This window comes from Oncorhynchus gorbuscha, linkage group LG24 (assembly GCF_021184085.1).
Source record: "Oncorhynchus gorbuscha isolate QuinsamMale2020 ecotype Even-year linkage group LG24, OgorEven_v1.0, whole genome shotgun sequence".
Classification (NCBI taxonomy): domain Eukaryota; kingdom Metazoa; phylum Chordata; class Actinopteri; order Salmoniformes; family Salmonidae; genus Oncorhynchus; species Oncorhynchus gorbuscha.
The window spans coordinates 5,485,750-5,504,476 of NC_060196.1; the positions used below are offsets into that span (position 1 = coordinate 5,485,750).

Genomic DNA, 18,727 nt, shown 5'->3' on the forward strand with positions numbered 1-18,727 from the left:
CTAGAGACAAGCATAGAAGGCTAAACGATAGATGTATCTCCTTCATTTGACAGCCACAAGGGGGCGCTCACTACTCATGACTACTTCTTCTCTCTCCTTTGACTGAACACTGACTTCTAAATCATTCCTAATCCTATCCATTTTAGAGGGAGTATCAGGAGATACATTGCATATAGTACTTCAGTCCTCTGTTGCTCTCCTGATTCATTTCAGTGCTGCCAGAGGACGGTGATAAAAGCAGAAAGATGACTTCTGGGACGACTCCCAAACTGCCTGGTAATGGGCCATACCTTTATTAGCTATGTTCTGCCATTGGTGGGTTCAGAGTGTTCCAAACTGCAAAGGGATTCCAGAATGGCTCTGTTTAAAGTGTGATTATCATGGAGGATGTGTATGCCATTCCCTTGACAGTTTTAGATGAAGTGTGTGTTTGGGAGGGGATAAGTGTGTACACTCCAAAGAGAATTAGAATATATTTATGTACACAAATAAAAATTACAATACAACTGCAACAACTTAAAGGCGGTTACGGTGCCAGAAGACAACATGAGAGATAGTTGATTTAGCAACAATAATCCTCTTGACCAGAGGACATTAACTATGATGAAGCCATAATGATGTCATGCTTGCTGCCTCTTGGACTAGTTTGATATTCCACCAGGCATGTCAAGGTTGAGGCAGTCAAGGTGGCCACAGACAGTGTTAGTTAGTCCTCAGGAGGTCTTCTGCTCCAGGATGGCCCGTACCAGGACTGGGTCAGCCCTGCCTTTCGTCTCCTTCTGGACCAGACCCATGAGCTTGTTCAGAACCTTCTTGTTCCCACTGCGGATGGCTTGGACCTGTAGGAGGAACAGTAACAGCAGCATAAGTCACAAATACTTACGTTTGCATTTAGTTTATTGATCATCAACAGAATTCTATCAAGACTGGCTACTAGCAAAAAGTCAATGACCCTGTGCACTCCAAGCTCCTCATTAAGCTCAGGGACCTGGGTCTGAACACCGCCCTGTGCAACTGGGTCCTGGATTTCCTGACGGGCTGCCCCCCAGGTGGTGACGGTAGGAAGCAACACCTCCACTTCGCTGATCCTCAACACGGGGGCCCCACAAGGGTGTGTGCTCAGCCCCCTCCTGTACTCCCTGTTCACCCATGACTGCACACCTCTAACTCAATCACATCAGTAGTAGGCCTGATTTCCAACAATGATGAGACGTGAGGGCCCTGGAGGAGTGGTGCCAGAAAAATAACCTCTCTCTCCTAATGATAACAATAAAGGAGCTGATCATGGACTTCTGGAGACATAAACTTAGTGGAGAAGGTGAAAAGCTTCAAATTCCTCGGCTTACACATTACTGACAATCTGAAATGGTCCACCCACACAGACAGTGTGGTGAAGAAGATGCAACAGCGCCTCTTCAATCTCAGGAGGCTGAAGTAATTTGGCTTGGCCCCTAAGACCCTCACAAACGTTTACAGATGCACAATTGCTGTCGGCCTGAATCACCGCCTGGTACGGCAACTGCACCGCCCCTAACCGCAGGGCTCTTCAGAGGGTGGTGTGGTCTGCCCAACGCATCACCAGGGGCAAACTACCTGCCCTCATTGTGGCAGCTCTTGCCCAGGGTGGCCGCACCTGGTCTGGGTGTGAGTCCACCACCTTCTGGCAAATGCTGTGGATCTCTGTGCTGTCGTTGACCATCCCCAGGTCCTGCTCCTTGACGATCTGCTGGGCCGTTTTACCTGGGGTCTTCCACAGCTCCTGGAACACCTGTATGGAGCAATGAAACACTCAGGTTAAACCCCAATTGAAAATGATAATATACGCTGAGGGTACAAAACATTAAGGACACCTTCCTAATATTGAGTTGCACTCCCCTTTGCCCTCAGAACAGCTACAAATCATCAGGGCATGGACACTACAAGGTGTTGAAAGTGTTCTACAGGGATGCTGGCCCATGTTGACTCCAACACTTCCCACAGTTGTGCCAAGTTGGCTGGATGTCTTTTGGGTGGTGGATCATTCTTTTTTTGGGGGGCGGGGGATTTTTATCCCTTTTTCTCCCCAATTTTGTGGTGTCCAATTGTTGTAGTAGCTACTATCTTGTCTCTTCGCTACAACTCCCGTACGGGCTCGGGAGAGACGAAGGTTGAAAGTCATGCTTCCTCCGATACACAACCCAACCAAGCACTGGTTCTTAACACAGCATGATGCCAACCCGGAAGCCAGCCACACCAATGTGTCGGAGGAAACACCGTGCACCTGGCAACCTTGGTTAGCGCGCACTGCGCCCGGCCCGCCACAGGAGTCGCTGGTGCGCGATGAGACAAGCCCGACCAAGCCCTCCCTAACCCGGACAACGCTAGGCCAATGGACCTCCCGGTCGCGGCAGAGCCTGGGCGCGAACCCAGAGTCTCTGATGGCACAGAGTCTCTAAGGGCACTGCAGTACAGCGCCCTTAGCCACTGCGCCACCCGGGAGACCGGTGGACCATTCTTGATACACATGGGAAACGGTTGAGTGTGAAAAACCCAGCAGCTTTGCACTTCTTGACACACTCAAACCAGTGCGCCCGTCAACTACTACCATACCCTGTTCAAAGGCACTTAAATCTATTGTCTTGCCCTTTCACCCTCTGAAGGCTTAAAAATCTTTCTTTAACCCGTCTCCTCCCCTTCATCGATACTGATTGAAGTTGATTTAACAGGTGACATCAATAAGGGATCAAAGAGTTCACCTTGACTCACCTGGCCAGTCTGTCAGGGAAAGTGTTAATATTTTGTACACTCAGTGTAGTAACACATATGGACTTTGCATTAAATGTTTAGGATGTTATGCCATCTTGTTATCTCTCACCTGCTTGGCGATAGAAGAAGAGATCTGTCCATTCTCCTGGAGATTCAGTATCTGGGCTAGAGCTTGAGGAGAGATCGGACTGAGAGAGGGAGCGAGAGAGAGACAGATATGAGAGAGAGACACAGATATGTGAGACACGTGAGAAACACAGATATGTGAGACACATGTGAGAGACACAGATATGTGAGAGACACACAGATATGACAAAGACACCAATATGAGAGAGAGGCAGATATGTGAGAGAGAAGGAAGAGAGAGAGAGAGATGAGAGAGAGAAGGCACAGGAGATGTCATTAGATCCAGTCTATCCTCTCCTGTGTGACAGTGTGATGGTGTCTTATCTACCCCGGAGTCACTGTGCTTATAATGAGAGGCTATTTGGCCCCGTCTCTCTCTGTGACAGCCCATTGCCACCTACAGGGCACATGATCATCACTGCTGTCACCAATCCCCGAGTCAGACACACACTGAGCCAGAGACACACAGTCACATACACACTGACTGAGTTATGAACGGAAATATGGCTAAACAAACAACAAACACGCGAATCCACACAGAGTCAACATCCACTCTCACTTTCTTCAAAACGACAAAAAGGCACACAAACCCCCACCCATCCACTAGTTCTCAGACAAAGACATAAAACAAAACACATCATACTTTACTCCGTTTGATCAGTCTTGATCAGAACAGTCTGGAGTGTAGGATAAAAACAGTCATATAGAAAAACAACTCAAAACACTCAACTTATTACCCAGATATATTCTCTATTCACATTCACTGTCTGCCATAGTAATAACGGAAGGAATCAACATGAAGACGGATAGGAAACATCGCAGGGAAAAAGCACATAAATGATGCTTCCAGTATGGAAATGATTTCAGGCCTCCGTCTAGCCAAGATGTTGGATCCTGAGATAGGATCTTCAACATGGGGTTCGAAGTCAACGCAAGACTGAAAAGAGGAGAACAGAGGAGGAGGAAGGGGAGGAGAGACACATGATAGGAGTTCGGGAGGAGGGCAGGGAGAAGAGGGCGAAACAAAATGAATGATGTAGAGGAAGAATGATAGGAATGAGGTGGAGAGGAGAAATAGAATGACTGAGGCTAGAGGAGGACACCGAGGAAGAGGATGAGGACGACTGAGTGTCTCACCTCTGGCTGACACTCAGGTTCTGTTGATGGAGGAGGCCCTGCAGCTCGTTCATCACCCAGCCAATCACCTTTCTCGGCCCAGCCTTAGTCTCCCTGACGACGGCCTCAAAGTAGTCCATCAGCCCGTCCTCATTCTACAACAGGAGGCCCAATGAAACACACGCAATGATACTGTTTATACAACAATCTACTGCGCCTTGCTTCTGCCTCTGTCCAGCACAGACAGGGTAACTGGCTGTGCAAGAATAGGTTACTTTGGGTAGTTATTAAATTGAGAGACAGTGAGGGAGAGAGTACAATGGAGAGATAAAGGAAGGGGTGAGAGAGGGGGAGCAGAAACGAGTGCCAGAAAGTGGGAGGGAGAGAGACAGACAGAAAGACAAGATGAAAGCCAGAGAGGTGGAGGGAGAAACCTACCTACCATCAATTATAATTAACTTGCTCAGTTGGACGTTAACAGACACGTCTACATACTGTGGTAGTCACTCACCACCAGGGTGAAGCTGTGTTCGGGGAGGATGCCGTAGGTCTCCACCAGCCTCTGCCTCCTGATGCTGGGCAGCTCCGGCAGCCTCTCCCTCACCTCCTCCAGAACCACCACCTGGCTGGGGGCAACACCAGGGGGGGCTGTAGAGCACGCCTCGTACACCATCAGAGGAGGCAGGTTGGGCTCCGGCATGAACCTGGAGGGGGGGGGTGAGAAAGATGGAGAGGGAAAAGGTGGGAGAGAGAAGAGAGAGCGAGGGGAGAGAGAAAAGGTGGGAGAGAGAAGAGAGAGTGAGGGGAGAGGGAAGAGAGAGGAGAGGTGGGAGTGCATATGTGACAGAGGGAGCACCCAGAGCGAGCACAGTTAAAGACAACAGAGGAGAGAGGGAGCGAGAAAGAGAGGGAGGAGAAAGAGAGGTGGGAGTGCATGTGTGACAGAGGGAGCACCCAGAGCGAGCACAGTTAATGACAACAGAGGAGAGAGGGAGCGAGAAAGAGAGGCAGGAGTGAGATAAGAGAAGATAGAGAGGGAGCTGTTATCAGCAGTAGAGAAAGATAAGAGCGGAGTGCTGGCTGTATCTCTGCAGGCCTCTTAGACGACACAATCACAACACAACAGTAGTAGGCCTGTGTGTCACACGGTCAGACAAAGGGCTGTCTCCACACACACACACACACTTGTGTGGCTGCGTCACACACACACACACACACACACACACACACACACACACACACACACACACACACACACACACACACACACACACACACACACACACACACACACACACACACACACACACACACACACACACACACACACACACACACACACACACTTGTGTGACGATGACCTCTCTCCTCTCCATCCTGTCTTGCTCCCCCTCTTCACTCCATGCAGGCCCTACAGCGGTGATCATATCATACCACACACCATGCTGGAGGCTGTGCTGCTAGAACATACTGAAGTGAATATGAGTTGTACTCACCTGTAGTCCTGAAGGCCCTCCTTGTCTCTCATTGGAATGGTGTGACTGTAAAACAGAGGGACACATGTTATGGCTTTGAGGTACTGTATAACGATAGTGTTTCGCTCGTTACAACAGTTACTACGGCAGATTGTTCATGTTGAAGAGGCTGTAACTATGGGCAAGGGCCACAGGTGTGAGGTGAGGGGCCCCCAGTCATTCTGTGTATTTCTGGACCATGACAGAGCTGTGGGCCTTTGCTGTCAAACACACTCCATCAGGCCCAGCGCGCACACACACGCACACGATGGTGTTATAGGCAGGTTGACGTTTATTGTCATGAGTCTTGTCCTGGAGGCAGAACTGAGCGATTTCCCCTTAGATAGGCCAGCTGCAAAGTCAAAATGGGCTTTTTGTTCTTCATTTAAGGTTAGTGTTAGGCATCAGGATATTAACAGTGTGGTTAAGGTTAGGTTTAAAATAAGATTTTATGACTTTGTGGCTGTGCCAGCTATTGACCGCTTTGCAAAGCTGCCTCTAGAACAAGATTCATGACGAAACACGCTAACTTGCGCATTAGAGGCAGGCCCCAGCTGTGTGAAGAGCAGCTCATTTCATGGGCTTTACAACCCTCACTAGCAAGCTGATCCACAACACCAGACACTGACTGACTCCAAGTGGCCTCATTCATCATCCTTAGTTACTAAAACGTTTTCAAATTAAACCTCAGAAGAGAGAATGTCTTGAGATCAAATATCACACTGGAGATGGCAATACAGTGTTAACTTCTTATGGCTGCAGGGGCAGTATTGAGTAGCTTGGATGAAAAGGTGCCCATTGTAAACAGCCAGCTCCTCAGTCTCAGTTGCTAATATATGCATATTATTATTAGTATTGGATAGAAAACACTCTAAAGTTTCCAAAACTGTCAAAATATTGTATGTAAGTATAACAGAACTGATATTGCAGTCGAAACCCTGAGGAAAATCAAACCCGGAAGTGGCTTCTATTTTGAAAACTCCATGTTCCATAGACTCCCTTTGCTCCACTTAAAGGGATATCAACCAGAGTCCTTTTCCTATCGCTTCCTCAAGGTGTCAACAGTCTTCAGACATGGTTTCAGGCTTTTATTTTGAAAAAATGAGCCAGAAAGATAACATCTCGTCAGGTGGTCGCATGAGTTTTGCTCGCGCAACAGAGTTTGGGCTGCCATTGCCTTTCCTTCTCCTATTGATAAAGACATTTGCGGTTGATATAATATCGATTATATATTTTAAAAACAACCTGAGGATTGATTATAAAAAACATTTGAAATGTTTCTGTGGACATTACGGAAACTATTTGGAATTTGTCTGCGTTGTCGTGACCGCTCTTCCCTGTGGATTTCTGAACATAACGCGCCAAACAAACAGGTATTTTGGATATATAAAAAAATCATCTTTATGGAACAAAAGGAACATTTATTGTGTAACTGGGAGTCTCGTGAGCGAAAACATCCAAAGACAATCAAAGGTAAATGATTAATTTGATTGCTTTTCTGATTTTCGTGACCAAGCTACTTGATGCTAAGTGTACATAATATTTTGTCGAGCGATCGATAAACTTACAAACGCTTGGATTGCTTTCGCTGTAAAGCATATTTTCAAAATCTGACATGACAGGTGGATTAACGAAAGGCTAAGCTGTGTTTTCCTATATTGCACTTGTGATTTCATGAATATAAATATTTTTTAGTAATATTCATGAATGTGGCGCATTGCAATTCAGCGGTTATTGATGACAATTATCCCGTTAACGGGATTGCAGCCATAACAAGTTGATTATGGGGGGGTGGTATCTGACCCAAATAATTATTAAAACCATAAAGAGACGCATCCTGTGTACATTGTACCGTATCCTGCGAAACATCATATTCTTAGTCAATAGACATTTTTGACATGTTATCAGAAACACTCTCACTGTAACATAATGGGACTTGTCGGCATGACTTGGTTCGAGGGTTGGTTCTAGAAGCCTCTTACCCAGTCTTGCCATCAAACGACCGTGTCTCGTTCTGCACCGTGCCGCCGCTCTCCAGGACAAACATCTGTCTCTGGATCTCATAGTCTGTTGATGAAAATACACACACACACGCACGCACGCACACACACGCACACACCAGGCCTGATCAGAAGCAAGCATCCAGCCAACTGGCACAGTGTTAGATCCTCCCAACATCTGCCATGACACATGGCCATGCCTGAAGTCTCCTAACTGCTGCTACATTAGTTCTCTGTGACAAACGACTATCTGGAGTTTTGACTTTTAAAAACCCTTTATCACTTCTCTGCACTAAGCTAAAATGGAAGTCTACTCTTGGGATAAATAAATAATAAAGCGGCCAAGTCACTTCGTATCACACGAACTGTTAATGGCCTGCTGCTCCTGGTGAAGAATTTCAATGGCCCCTATGACTCTCCATCGTCTCCAGTATGTTGGAGAGAAAATAAAAAAGTTTGATGGGAAACTCTGTAGAAGTGGAATTAGTGTTGATGGGAAATCTATTGTTCTGTAGAAAGCTAATTTAGCCTAAGTTAGGCATGCAAACTGTGTGCTCAGTTGTTCACTGAAACAAATGGTCAATAAAGTTGTATTCTATATCTTCCTGAGTTTGTGTGGGTAGGAAAGGCCTCGTGCTTTCTAGTCCATGTTAACTATCCCTGTACACTAAATGTCTCTTCAGAAGCCTTTCCATCTTCAGTTCCTGTCAACAGAAAGCCTGTTTCTCTGATTCCTGTGGGTGGATAGAGTGACGACTGCCTTCAGGGATAAAACACCTCAGAAAGAGGTGGAAAAATCATGGAAAGACGTATGAAGTTGAGACAAGAGGAAGTTTTGGCAATTACTTCACTGAGTTGTCTGAGAGAACATTTACACAGGCGAAGACAGATAAGGCCGGTTTGTGTGTGTGTGTGTGTGTGTGTGTGTGTGTGTGTGTGTGTGTGTGTGTGTGTGTGTGTGTGTGTGTGTGTGTGTGTGTGTGTGTGTGTGTGTGTGTGTGTGTGTGTGTGTGTGTGTGTGTGTGTGTGTGTGTGCCTCATGGTGTCTCTGATCTTTGACTCCCAGTTTGACTTGCAGTGCACGCATAATTACACAGCCCTCCGTCAGACGACTGTTTCAGAAAGATGACAGCCCATGCTGTTCGCTATTTTTCTCTCTTTCTGTGTGTGTGTGTGTCTATATTTCCCTGAGTGTTCATCCAACTAGCTCATTCCAGACCCACTGGGTCGTCACCGCTTCACTTCAGTACCTCCACTAAACCCCCACCAATGACAATGAGGATATACCCTTCACACACTATTGTGCCAACCTGAACCAAACTGTTCTGGCTCAGATATTGTCTATTCACATGGTCCTTTTCAGCACGGTTCCAGCAACTATGGTGAAGGCTTCAACCAGGCCAGCTCAGTACAGCTTGGCTCGGCTCAGTTTGGCCAGAGACACTATAATATAGTCTATATAATGACGAGATGGTCTTGTCTCTGCCCTAACAATGGGAGTAGTTGTCGTAAAGGCAGAAAGACACACGTGTGAACAATAGACTCAATGAACTCCAATATAAAATAGTTTTTTATATATATATATATATACATATACACACACACATATACACCTGTCAGCAACTGGTGTCCACTAATTTTAAGTGTTTTTTTTATATATATATATAAATTTGTATGTGGAAAACTCCTTAAATTAGTGGACACCAGTTGCTGACAGGTGTATAAAATTGAGCACAAACTCAAGCAAGCATTAGCAGTAGAATGGCCTTACTGAAGAGCTCAGTGACTCTCAATGTGGCACTGTCGTAGGATGCCACCTTTCCAACAAGTCAGTTTGTCAATATTCTGCCCTGCTAGAGCTGCCCCGGTCAACTGTAAGTGCTGTTATTGTGACGTGGAAATGTCTAGGAGCAACAACGGCTCAGCCACAAAGTGGTAGGCCAAACAAACTCACAGAATGGGACAGGCGAGTGCTGTAGAGCGTATAAATCATCTGTCCTCGGTAGTAACACTCACTACCAAGTTCCAAACTGCCCCTGGAAACTTCAGCACAATAACTTTTCTTCAGGAACTTCATGAAATGAGTTTCCAGGCTGAGCAGCCGTTTGGCGGATGCCAGGAGAACACAACCTGCCCCATTGCATAGTGCCAACTGTCAAGTTTGTTGGAAGAGGAATAATGGTCTGGGGCTCTTTTTCATGGTTCGGGCTAGGCCACTCGGTTCCAGTTAAGGGAAATCTTAACGCTTTGAGTTCTAGACGATTCTGTGCTTCCACTTTTGTGGCAACAGTTTGGGGAAGGCCCTTTCCTGTTTCAGCATGACAATGCCCCCGTGCACAAAGCGAGGTCCATACAGAAATTGTTTGTCGAGATTGGTGTGGAAGAACTTGAATGGCTTGCACAGAGCCCTGACCTCAACCTCATTGAACACCTTTGGTATGAATTGGAACGCCGACTGTGAGCCAGGCCTAATCACCCAACATCAGTGCCAACCTCACAAATGCTGTTGTGGCTGAATGGAAGCAAGTCCCTGCAGCAATGTTCCAACATCTAGAGGAAAGCCTTCCCAGAAGGGTGGATTATGGCAGCAAAAGGAGGGACCAACTCCATATTAATGCCCATGTGAGATGTTAGACGAGCAGGTGTCCACATGCTTTTGGCCATGTAGTGTATATCAGTACAACCAGTAACAACCTAAACATTATGCAACTTCTATTAGGTCAAACAAGCCTCACTTAGAAAATTAGCTATCACATTTTTTTCTTACCAGATCCGACACTCTCTCATAGACCTCCATACAAAAACAATCCCCACTTGGTGTACTTATCGCCACATTCTCGCGTGGACAGATTGACGCGAGTGGAGCTTCTCGCTTCGCCTCTGGTTTGGCTCAGTATTGTGAAAAGCCCTCTGCAGCACTCACCTATGGCCCTGGCCAGGTTGCGGGCACTGTTGATGTTCTTGACCTCAGTCCTGATGCCCCAAGGATCCCCAGGTCTGTGGACGGACACGTTGGCATCCACTCTCAGTTGGCCCTCTATAGGAAGAGAGAAGGTATGAGACAGCTGTCCCTCTAAAGGAAGAGAGAAGGTATGAGACAGCTGTCCCTCTAAAGGAAGAGAGAAGGTATGAGACAGCTGTCCCTCTAAAGGAAGCGAGAAGGTATGAGACAGCTGTCCCTCTAAAAGAAGAGAGAAGTTATGAGACAGCTGTCCCTCTATAAGAAGAGAGAAGGTATGAGACAGCTGTCCCTCTATAGGAAGAGAGAAGGTATGAGACAGCTGTCCCTCTATAGGAAGAGAGAAGGTATGAGACAGCTGTCCCTCTATAAGAAGAGAGAAGGTATGAGACAGCTGTCCCTCTATAGGAAGAGAGAAGGTATGAGAAAGCTGTCCCTCTATAGGAAGAGAGAAGGTATGAGAAAGCTGTCCCTCTAAAGGAAGTGAGAAGGTATGAGACAGCTGTCCCTCTAAAGGAAGAGATGAGGTATGAGACAGCTGTCCCTCTATAGGAAGAGAGAAGGTATGAGACAGCTGTCCCTCTATAGGAAGAGAGAAGGTATGAGAAAGCTGTCCCTCTATAGGAAGAGAGAAGGTATGAGAAAGCTGTCCCTCTATAGGAAGAGAGAAGGTATGAGCCAGCTGTCCTTCTATAGGAAGAGAGAAGGTATGAGACAGCTGTCCCTCTATAGGAAGAGAGAAGGTATGAGACAGCTGTCCCTCTATAGGAAGAGAGAAGGTATGAGAAAGCTGGCCCTCTAAAGGAAGAGAGAAGGTATGAGACAGCTGTCCCTCTATAGGAAGAGAGAAGGTATGAGACAGCTGTCCCTCTATAGGAAGAGAGAAGGTATGAGACAGCTGTCCCTCTATAGGAAGAGAGAAGGTATGAGACAGCTGTTCCTCTAAAGGAAGAGAGAAGGTATGAGACAGCTGGCACTCTATAGGAAGAGAGAAGGTATGAGAAAGCTGGCCCTCTATAGCAAGAGAGAAGGTATGATACAGCTGTCCCTCTATAGGAAGAGAGAAGGTATGAGAAAGCTGGCCCTCTATAGCAAGAGAGAAGGTATGATACAGCTGGCCCAGTATAGCAAGAGAGAAAGTATAAGACAGATGTCAATTCAGAGGCTCACTGGATGTTTACTTTTTGACAAAAACAAGAAAAGAAAAAGAAACGGTTAGTTTTATTAGTACATTGTAAATAAAATATAATATTAATAATGATAGGTTAATAATTGTATATATATATATATATATATATATTGTTTTAACCTGGTGTGTTTCCCTGGTGTGTTAGTGAGTGTGAGTGTGTGTGTGTGTCCAATGCAGGCCTCCCCACCAACCATGTTTCCCTGGTGTGTGTGTGTGTGTGTGTGTGTGTGTGTGTGTGTGTGTGTGTGTGTGTGTGTGTGTGTGTGTGTGTGTGTGTGTGTGTGTGTGTGTGTGTGTGTGTGTGTGTGTGTGTCCAATGCAGGCCTCCCCACCAGCCATGTTTCCCTGGCAGGTCCCTAGAGCCTGCAGTATGAGCTGCATCTCTCTAACGGCGGCTGCTGCCTCCTCTCCACAGCTCATGTCTGGCTCCATCACCAGCTCCATCAGACCCACACCTGGAGGGAGAGAGAGATGTTTCATACACTCCCCATATGCCTACATAGAACAGGGACTGGCTGGCCAAATCCTATCTAGATCTGTATATACTAGTTGGAGCTCTGTGGTAGAATCCTCTGGAGTCTATGAGTGTTTGAACTCTATGGTACCTGCTCTGTTGAGGTACACCGATGGGAAGCTAAACTCCATCTACCTGCTCTGTTGAGGTACACCGATGGGAAGCTAAACTCCGTCTACCTGCTCTGTTGAGGTACACCGATGGGAAGCTAAACTCCATCTACCTGCTCTGTTGAGGTACACCGATTGGAAGCTAAACTCTGTCTACCTGCTCTGTTGAGGTACACCGATGGGAAGCTAAACTCCACCTACCTGCTCTGTTGAGGTACACCGATGGGAAGCTAAACTCCATCTACCTGCTCTGTTGAGGTACACCGATGGGAAGCTAAACTCCATCTACCTGCTCTGTTGAGGTACACCGATGGGAAGCTAAACTCCATCTACCTGCTCTGTTGAGGTACACCGATGGGAAGCTAAACTCCACCTACCTGCTCTGTTGAGGTACACCGATGGGAAGCTAAACTCCACCTACCTGCTCTGTTGAGGTACACCGATGGGAAGCTAAACTCCGTCTACCTGCTCTGTTGAGGTACACCGATGGGAAGCTAAACTCCATCTACCTGCTCTGTTGAGGTACACCGATGGGAAGCTAAACTCCACCTACCTGCTCTGTTGAGGTACACCGATGGGAAGCTAAACTCCACCTACCTGCTCTGTTGAGGTACACCGATGGGAAGCTAAACTCCATCTACCTGCTCTGTTGAGGTACACCGATGGGAAGCTAAACTCCATCTACCTGCTCTGTTGAGGTACACCGATGGGAAGCTAAACTCCATCTACCTGCTCTGTTGAGGTCTATAAGGGTCTGGTTCCTGTAGTCATCGTGGAGGCTCTTGCCACTGTCCTGCTCTAACTGGATCTGTTTGATCCTGACACTCTTGGTGACCACCGCGTTCCTCTTACGGCCCCCCAGGTGACTGTAGGTCAGGGTGCCGTCCACCGCGATGGGCAGCCTCTGTTGGGTGATCTGGTAGCCCGCCTGGATGGAGGAAACACATGAAACTAGAAAAGGTCAATTTTGTGTGCTTGCTTCAGCAGTCTAAATGTGTCTCATTTATCAGGTATGTAATAGCCTGGTCAAAATATGCTGTATAAACTTTACATTTGGCATGACAACGATTATAGGTATTACCTATAGAGGACTCCTTGCAAACAGATCTGGGACCAGGCTTAGGTATTTAATTACAGCCACTATATAATACAATTAAGTTATTTATATTATAGACACGATAGGAAAACATGGGGTTAATACCGAAATAAACTTGGCCCGCATAATCAACGATTTACCATTACAATTAACTTGGAAATAACCTTAAATATTTCAAGGGGTCAAGAGTGTTATGAACAAAATAGCAATATATGCATTAAACATGAGCTAAGATCCAGCCATTAGTTAGTTACTTTGGGGGGATAATAGGTCCCTAAAACTGGTTACTCCAACTCATTATTATGCGGTTGGAATATTATTGTTGTTTCGTTGAGAGGGGTTCAAAGTCACAAAAGCGAACTGAATGAATATTTTATCTGTTCTCTTATTCTGAAGTGCCATTGTGCTGGCTGCCGCTATTCCACAAGTGAGTACGGTAGCACTATGTCCCGTTGCCACGGCAACCGTCGCTAGAAAAGACTAAACATGCATCATACTTACTGGCATGCCGACGAAGAAAAAGAAAGGGAAGGAATAAATATGAGCAACACAAAAAAAAGGAGAGAAAAAAGAGAATTAGCCATAACCATCTGTGTGTTGTACTGTACCTGATCAACAAGCACAAGCATAATGGACCACGGGAGACATTCCATTGTCTCAGCGGTGTACTATAAATACAGGATTATAGCATTAAGATGCTGATTTCTCCCTTTCTAGAATAATCAATTCTCTCATAGAGCTCTGTCAGTGTCAATGCAAATGTAATTCATTAGCGCAAGTGCCTCCTAGTTTGCATACGGTATGCATTGCTGTTCACACACAGGCTACGTTAGTTAGTTTAGCACCCACCAAAATGGTGGACCATTTGCAATCCCGGCATAATCAGTGAAGACGTGTTGGTGCTTTGTATAATGAAGGGCAGCTGAAGTTGGATGCAGACCAGTGGTGGTATAAAACTGCTACTGGAAGCCTCTGGGTCCTTCTAGTCACACCCCAGCCCCAAAGCCTAATGAGCAGTCTGGTATTAAAGCACTCAGTCAGTTCAGGAAAGTAAATCCCAACCTGAGAGCTCTCTCTCCAACTAGACTGCTATTTGTCGTTTTCAGATTCAGTTCACCGAATCTAAGCCGACTTCAACGGATTCATGATTCGATGCACCAAACCTATTCCCCTCTACAACCCTTGATTCAACTAGCCCTACCTATTGTACATCCACGTCCCCACAAACAGATCCATTTGAGTCATTAAATAGTCGTCAGAGACAACGTCTGCACAGAAAACACTCCAGAAAAGTAGAATTATGCATATCCTCTAGTAGCTTAGTGCGAAGCTGCTGGTGCATGTTATTAAGAAGAGGCGAGCTGTTATAACAGAACACCTGCCTGCCACTTCAATTCATTCCTGCTGCTGGTCAGGCAAGCGCATCACAAATCATGTAATGAGCAGCAGTGCGTTCATTGTGTGAAATTAAATCATGGATTCATGGAACACATCAATAATGCACAACGATATATGTGTTCTTAATAAATGCATGTTCTTTTTATGTCCTCGTTCTCTCTACTTCAATAGGCTGCTAGTAAAATAATTGATAATAGAGAATGTGCTGCTTAATGCTTCACTCATCATGGCTATTATTTTATCTGTCTACATGAACATCCCTCCCAACTGAATTTAACACATTAGCATGATTCACTATGCAATACAGGCCTTTTACTCTCCATCCCTGTTCCCTGTCTATTTCCCGGGCCTGGTAAAACACAAGTGTTGTCTACAGGGTAAGCAAAAAAACATATTTATAAGCATTGGTACCACTTGTGGGCACGGTGAACATTTAAATCTTAACTGGCACTACCGTTTCAACAGCGCATGTTTTAACATAACCCAAAGAGAGAGGTGATGCAACACTCAGTAAGCGGACCGGAAATCTACAACGGGGGAAACAAGATGGGGTGGGATTTGGGAATAATCCTTCGGCTTCCTGCTGGGATTTCACCCCTGGGATACATGTCGGAGCTTTTGAAATCAATAATCTACCTCTGCTGTGGGGAGGGATTATGCAGCTGTAGCCTCACGATAACAGTATTACCAATGAATCTGACTGCTGGGTTCGAAAGACAACTCTATCTTCTAACAATCTAGGCTTGGCAGGTCTTGTGTTGACCATAGGCTTCCATTCACAAGAACTAAAATTACTTAGGCCATCGTGTCATCTAGTTCATTTCTTAATTGACAGGATATTGACGTACCATAACATTAAGACAACTGCACTGACAACCCGACGATCCACAATCCATTCCCTGACCCACAAAGTAAACCCTCACAAGCTACTCTATTGGTCATTAGACATGACCTTGACCTTAGGACAAAGTTAGGGAAGCTTTTTAAACTCTTCACTCATTGAATACAGGAAAGGTATGGATTGCACTGTAACAGACAAATCTCCTAGCCGTCTTGTCATTTTCTTGAGAGTGGAAAGTCCCATTATGGTATAATACCGCTAAGGCACTTAAATTATTCAAATTCACCCTTTCCTCTGTCCACAATTTCTCATCATCAGCTCGTCAAGAGTAATGTCAGGGTCATTTCTTTCTACATAGGTCACATTCAGCCAGGGCTGCCCGTCTCTCCAAAGTGAAATGAAACTTTTTAGGAGACTTTGTTGGGCAATTGCTATCGAATCTCTTCAACTCTTCCAATGACATGTCTTGAAGTTAAAGTCATAAAATGTCAGTCATAAAATTGCCCAGGACGCCTGGCAGCAAGGTGAGGATGAATATCACTTGGCCACGACTTGATTTCTAACAGCTAACAGATTGCAGGAAACAGAAGCTGTCTTTTGGCTAGATATCGGTGGCAATAAGCTTTTCTGCCGGTTTAGCAAGACTTGTCACTATTAAATGATAGCCTAGCTCAGGGACAGGGAGGAAGTAAAATGGGAACGTTACTTTGGGGAGAGATGGCGGCTTTGACCGATGAGAGCTACTTATTAATAGGGGAATAAGTTGTCACCTCTGATTTAGGCCGGGTTACTGTATTCAATAACTTTGTAAAAACTGCTGATGTAGCCTAAAAAGGGCTTTTAGAAATAAATGTGATTGATGATTGCTTGTGATTGGAGGACAGATGGGGTCCGGGTTGACTTACAGGAAGGTCAGCGTAGAAGTAGTGCTTCCTGTCAAAGAGAGACTTCCTGTTGATGGTACAGTTAAGGGCCAAACCTGTCATGACTGCAGCCTCCACACATCGTCTGTTCAGCACCTGAGAAGGAAGAGGAAAAGGACTTAGGCCTACTTGGTCAAATGACTATGTACATTGACATATTGTAGGCTAGGTTACATAGACCAGATTATGTTATGATGGACAACAACTGTATTATTACGCAACGAATAGACCAACAGCCTTTATTGACATGAGGCATGTTTATCATCAGATGCACGATAACTTACAGGTAGAGTTCCAGGTAAGGAGGCATCAAAGAAGGACACCAGGGAGTTAGGTGGAGCCTGGAACCCAACCTGGGAGCCAGAAAACAGCTTGGTGTTGGAGTGGATCTGAGCATGGATCTCCAGACCCACCACACCTACCAGCTCCTGGGGAGCACTAGAAGCACACAATCACCGTCAGAGAAATGAACACGTACAAATGGGAGGCCACCATATCAACTCCACGATTTCATTTTCTGAACTGACTAATAGACTGGACTTATGAATAGCTAACTGCCAGGGTTGTCTGTTATAGGAGTTTAGATGTTGGCCATTAATTACAGTGCAGCATTTTAGACAGTTCTGTTGGTTGACTTATTTCCGCGTTCAAAACAGGGAACTCTGGAAATCTCTGACTTGAGTGCGTTCAAAACAACTGGGAACTGGGGGAAAACGAGCTCGGATTGGGAGAAAAAAAATCGTTATGAACAGTCATCCAACTCTGAACTATTTCACTGGTCACCCCCAAAGCCAATTCCTCGTTCAGTCGCCTGTCCTTCCAGTTCTCGGCTGCCAATGACTGGAACGAACTGCAAAAATCACTGAAGCTGGAGACTCATATCTCCCTCCCTAGTTTTAAGCACCAGCTGTCACAGCAGCTCACAGCACCTGTACATAGCTCATCTGTAAATAGCCCATCCAACTACCTCATCCCCATACTGTTATTTATTTTGCTCTTTTGCACCCCAGTATCTCTACTTGCACACTCATCTTCTGCACATCTATCACTCCAGTGTTTAATTACTATATTGTAATTATTTCACCACTATGGCCTATTTATTGCCTACCTCCCTTGTCCTACCTCCATTGCACACTTTTCTATTGTATTATTGATTGTATGTTTGTTTATTTAAATAACTCTGTGTTGTTGTTGTTTGTGTCACACTGCTTTTCTTTATATTGGCCAGGTCGCAGTTGTAAATGAGAACCTGTTCTCAACTAGCCTACCTGTTTAAATAAAGGTACAATTTTAAAAAACTCGGGCCTCTTTCTAGAGCCCCGACTTTCCGACCTAAATATCACTGACGTCATGAGTTCCCAGTTGTTTTGAATGCGGCATATCAGCACAACTTTAGTGACATCATCATACCTAATCAAAGTCATTCAGAATCCCTGTCAAGACAACCTGTGAGGATGCTCTGAAGGCAGAGAGGGGTAAGAAGGACACTATTTACATATTTATAAAAGGAGGCTATCATGCAGACGACTAGCTATACATAAACTGTGTAACAGTCTAACTTTAAACTCGCCCATAACCGGGCGCGAACCAGGGACCTTCTGCACACATCAACAACAGTCACCCACGAAGCATCGTTACCCATCGCTCCACAAAAGCCGCTAGCAGAGCAAGGGGAACTACTACTTCAAGGTCTCAGAGCAAGTGACGTCACCGATTGAAACGCTATTTAGCGCGCACCACCGCTAACTAAGCTAGCCGTTTCACATCCATTACAACTGCATTCAGGTTTTTAACTAACAGCAATGTTTGCAACGTCTAAATACGGAAGGGGATGTGGTTATGTGCGACTGTCGTCCTCGCTAACTAGCACAGGCGCGCACACGATACACAAACAGTGCACATTAGTGCGAGCTAGCTAACGTTAGCATTCACTTCGTGGACCTACCTTTTCGGTTTTGTTTGGGCTTGACTCTGGCATCGGGAGACAAACATACATATTCTCCTTATCACACACCAATTGTGCCTTTGGTAAGTAATCGTTGGATAAAATATTGCAATTTGTTTACTCATATTACATAGCAGTGCAGTCATCCCTGCAGAGGAGCCTGCCATGTTTAGCCTTTCTGTTTAGGGTATTATGGTAGTTGTAGTCATAGTAAACTTACTTTCACACAAAATCCGAGGGCATGTGCTTTT

The 18,727-nt window shown here is 45.6% G+C and overlaps 1 protein-coding gene across 2 annotated transcripts; it reads right to left on the bottom strand.

Annotated features, from left to right (window-relative positions):
- Positions 1–460: 460 nt before the first annotated feature.
- Positions 461–18,669, bottom strand: LOC124013365 (glutamyl-tRNA(Gln) amidotransferase subunit B, mitochondrial-like). 2 transcript variants are annotated; one of them, XM_046327668.1, is made up of 13 exons: positions 18,477–18,669; positions 16,816–16,884; positions 16,514–16,627; positions 13,003–13,201; positions 11,982–12,104; positions 10,425–10,538; positions 7,484–7,568; positions 5,484–5,528; positions 4,499–4,691; positions 4,009–4,142; positions 2,855–2,933; positions 1,634–1,768; positions 461–839 (listed from the first exon to the last, which is right to left on the bottom strand). In XM_046327668.1, exons 1-13 carry the CDS (start codon positions 18,525–18,527, stop codon positions 714–716), a joined length of 1,467 nt encoding a protein of 488 aa, XP_046183624.1. In that variant the 5' UTR covers positions 18,528–18,669; the 3' UTR covers positions 461–713. The 2 variants fall into 2 exon arrangements, with proteins under 2 accessions (XP_046183624.1, XP_046183623.1); XM_046327667.1 differs by having other exon boundaries at positions 16,816–16,969; positions 18,477–18,668.
- Between the last annotated feature and the right edge of the window lie 58 nt (positions 18,670–18,727).

Excerpts from the sequence above, each read along its gene's own strand:
- LOC124013365 (XM_046327667.1), bottom strand. The coding sequence starts at position 18,643 with ATGGCAGGCTCCTCTGCAGGGATGACTGCACTGCTATGTAATATGAGT. Across the intron at positions 16,970-18,476 it reads GCCCAAACAAAACCGAAAAG|TGCTCCCCAGGAGCTGGTAG; the intron begins GTAGGTCCACGA and ends GTGTGCTTCTAG. Across the intron at positions 4,692-5,483 it reads GAGGGCCTTCAGGACTACAG|GTTCATGCCGGAGCCCAACC; the intron begins GTGAGTACAACT and ends CCCCCCCTCCAG.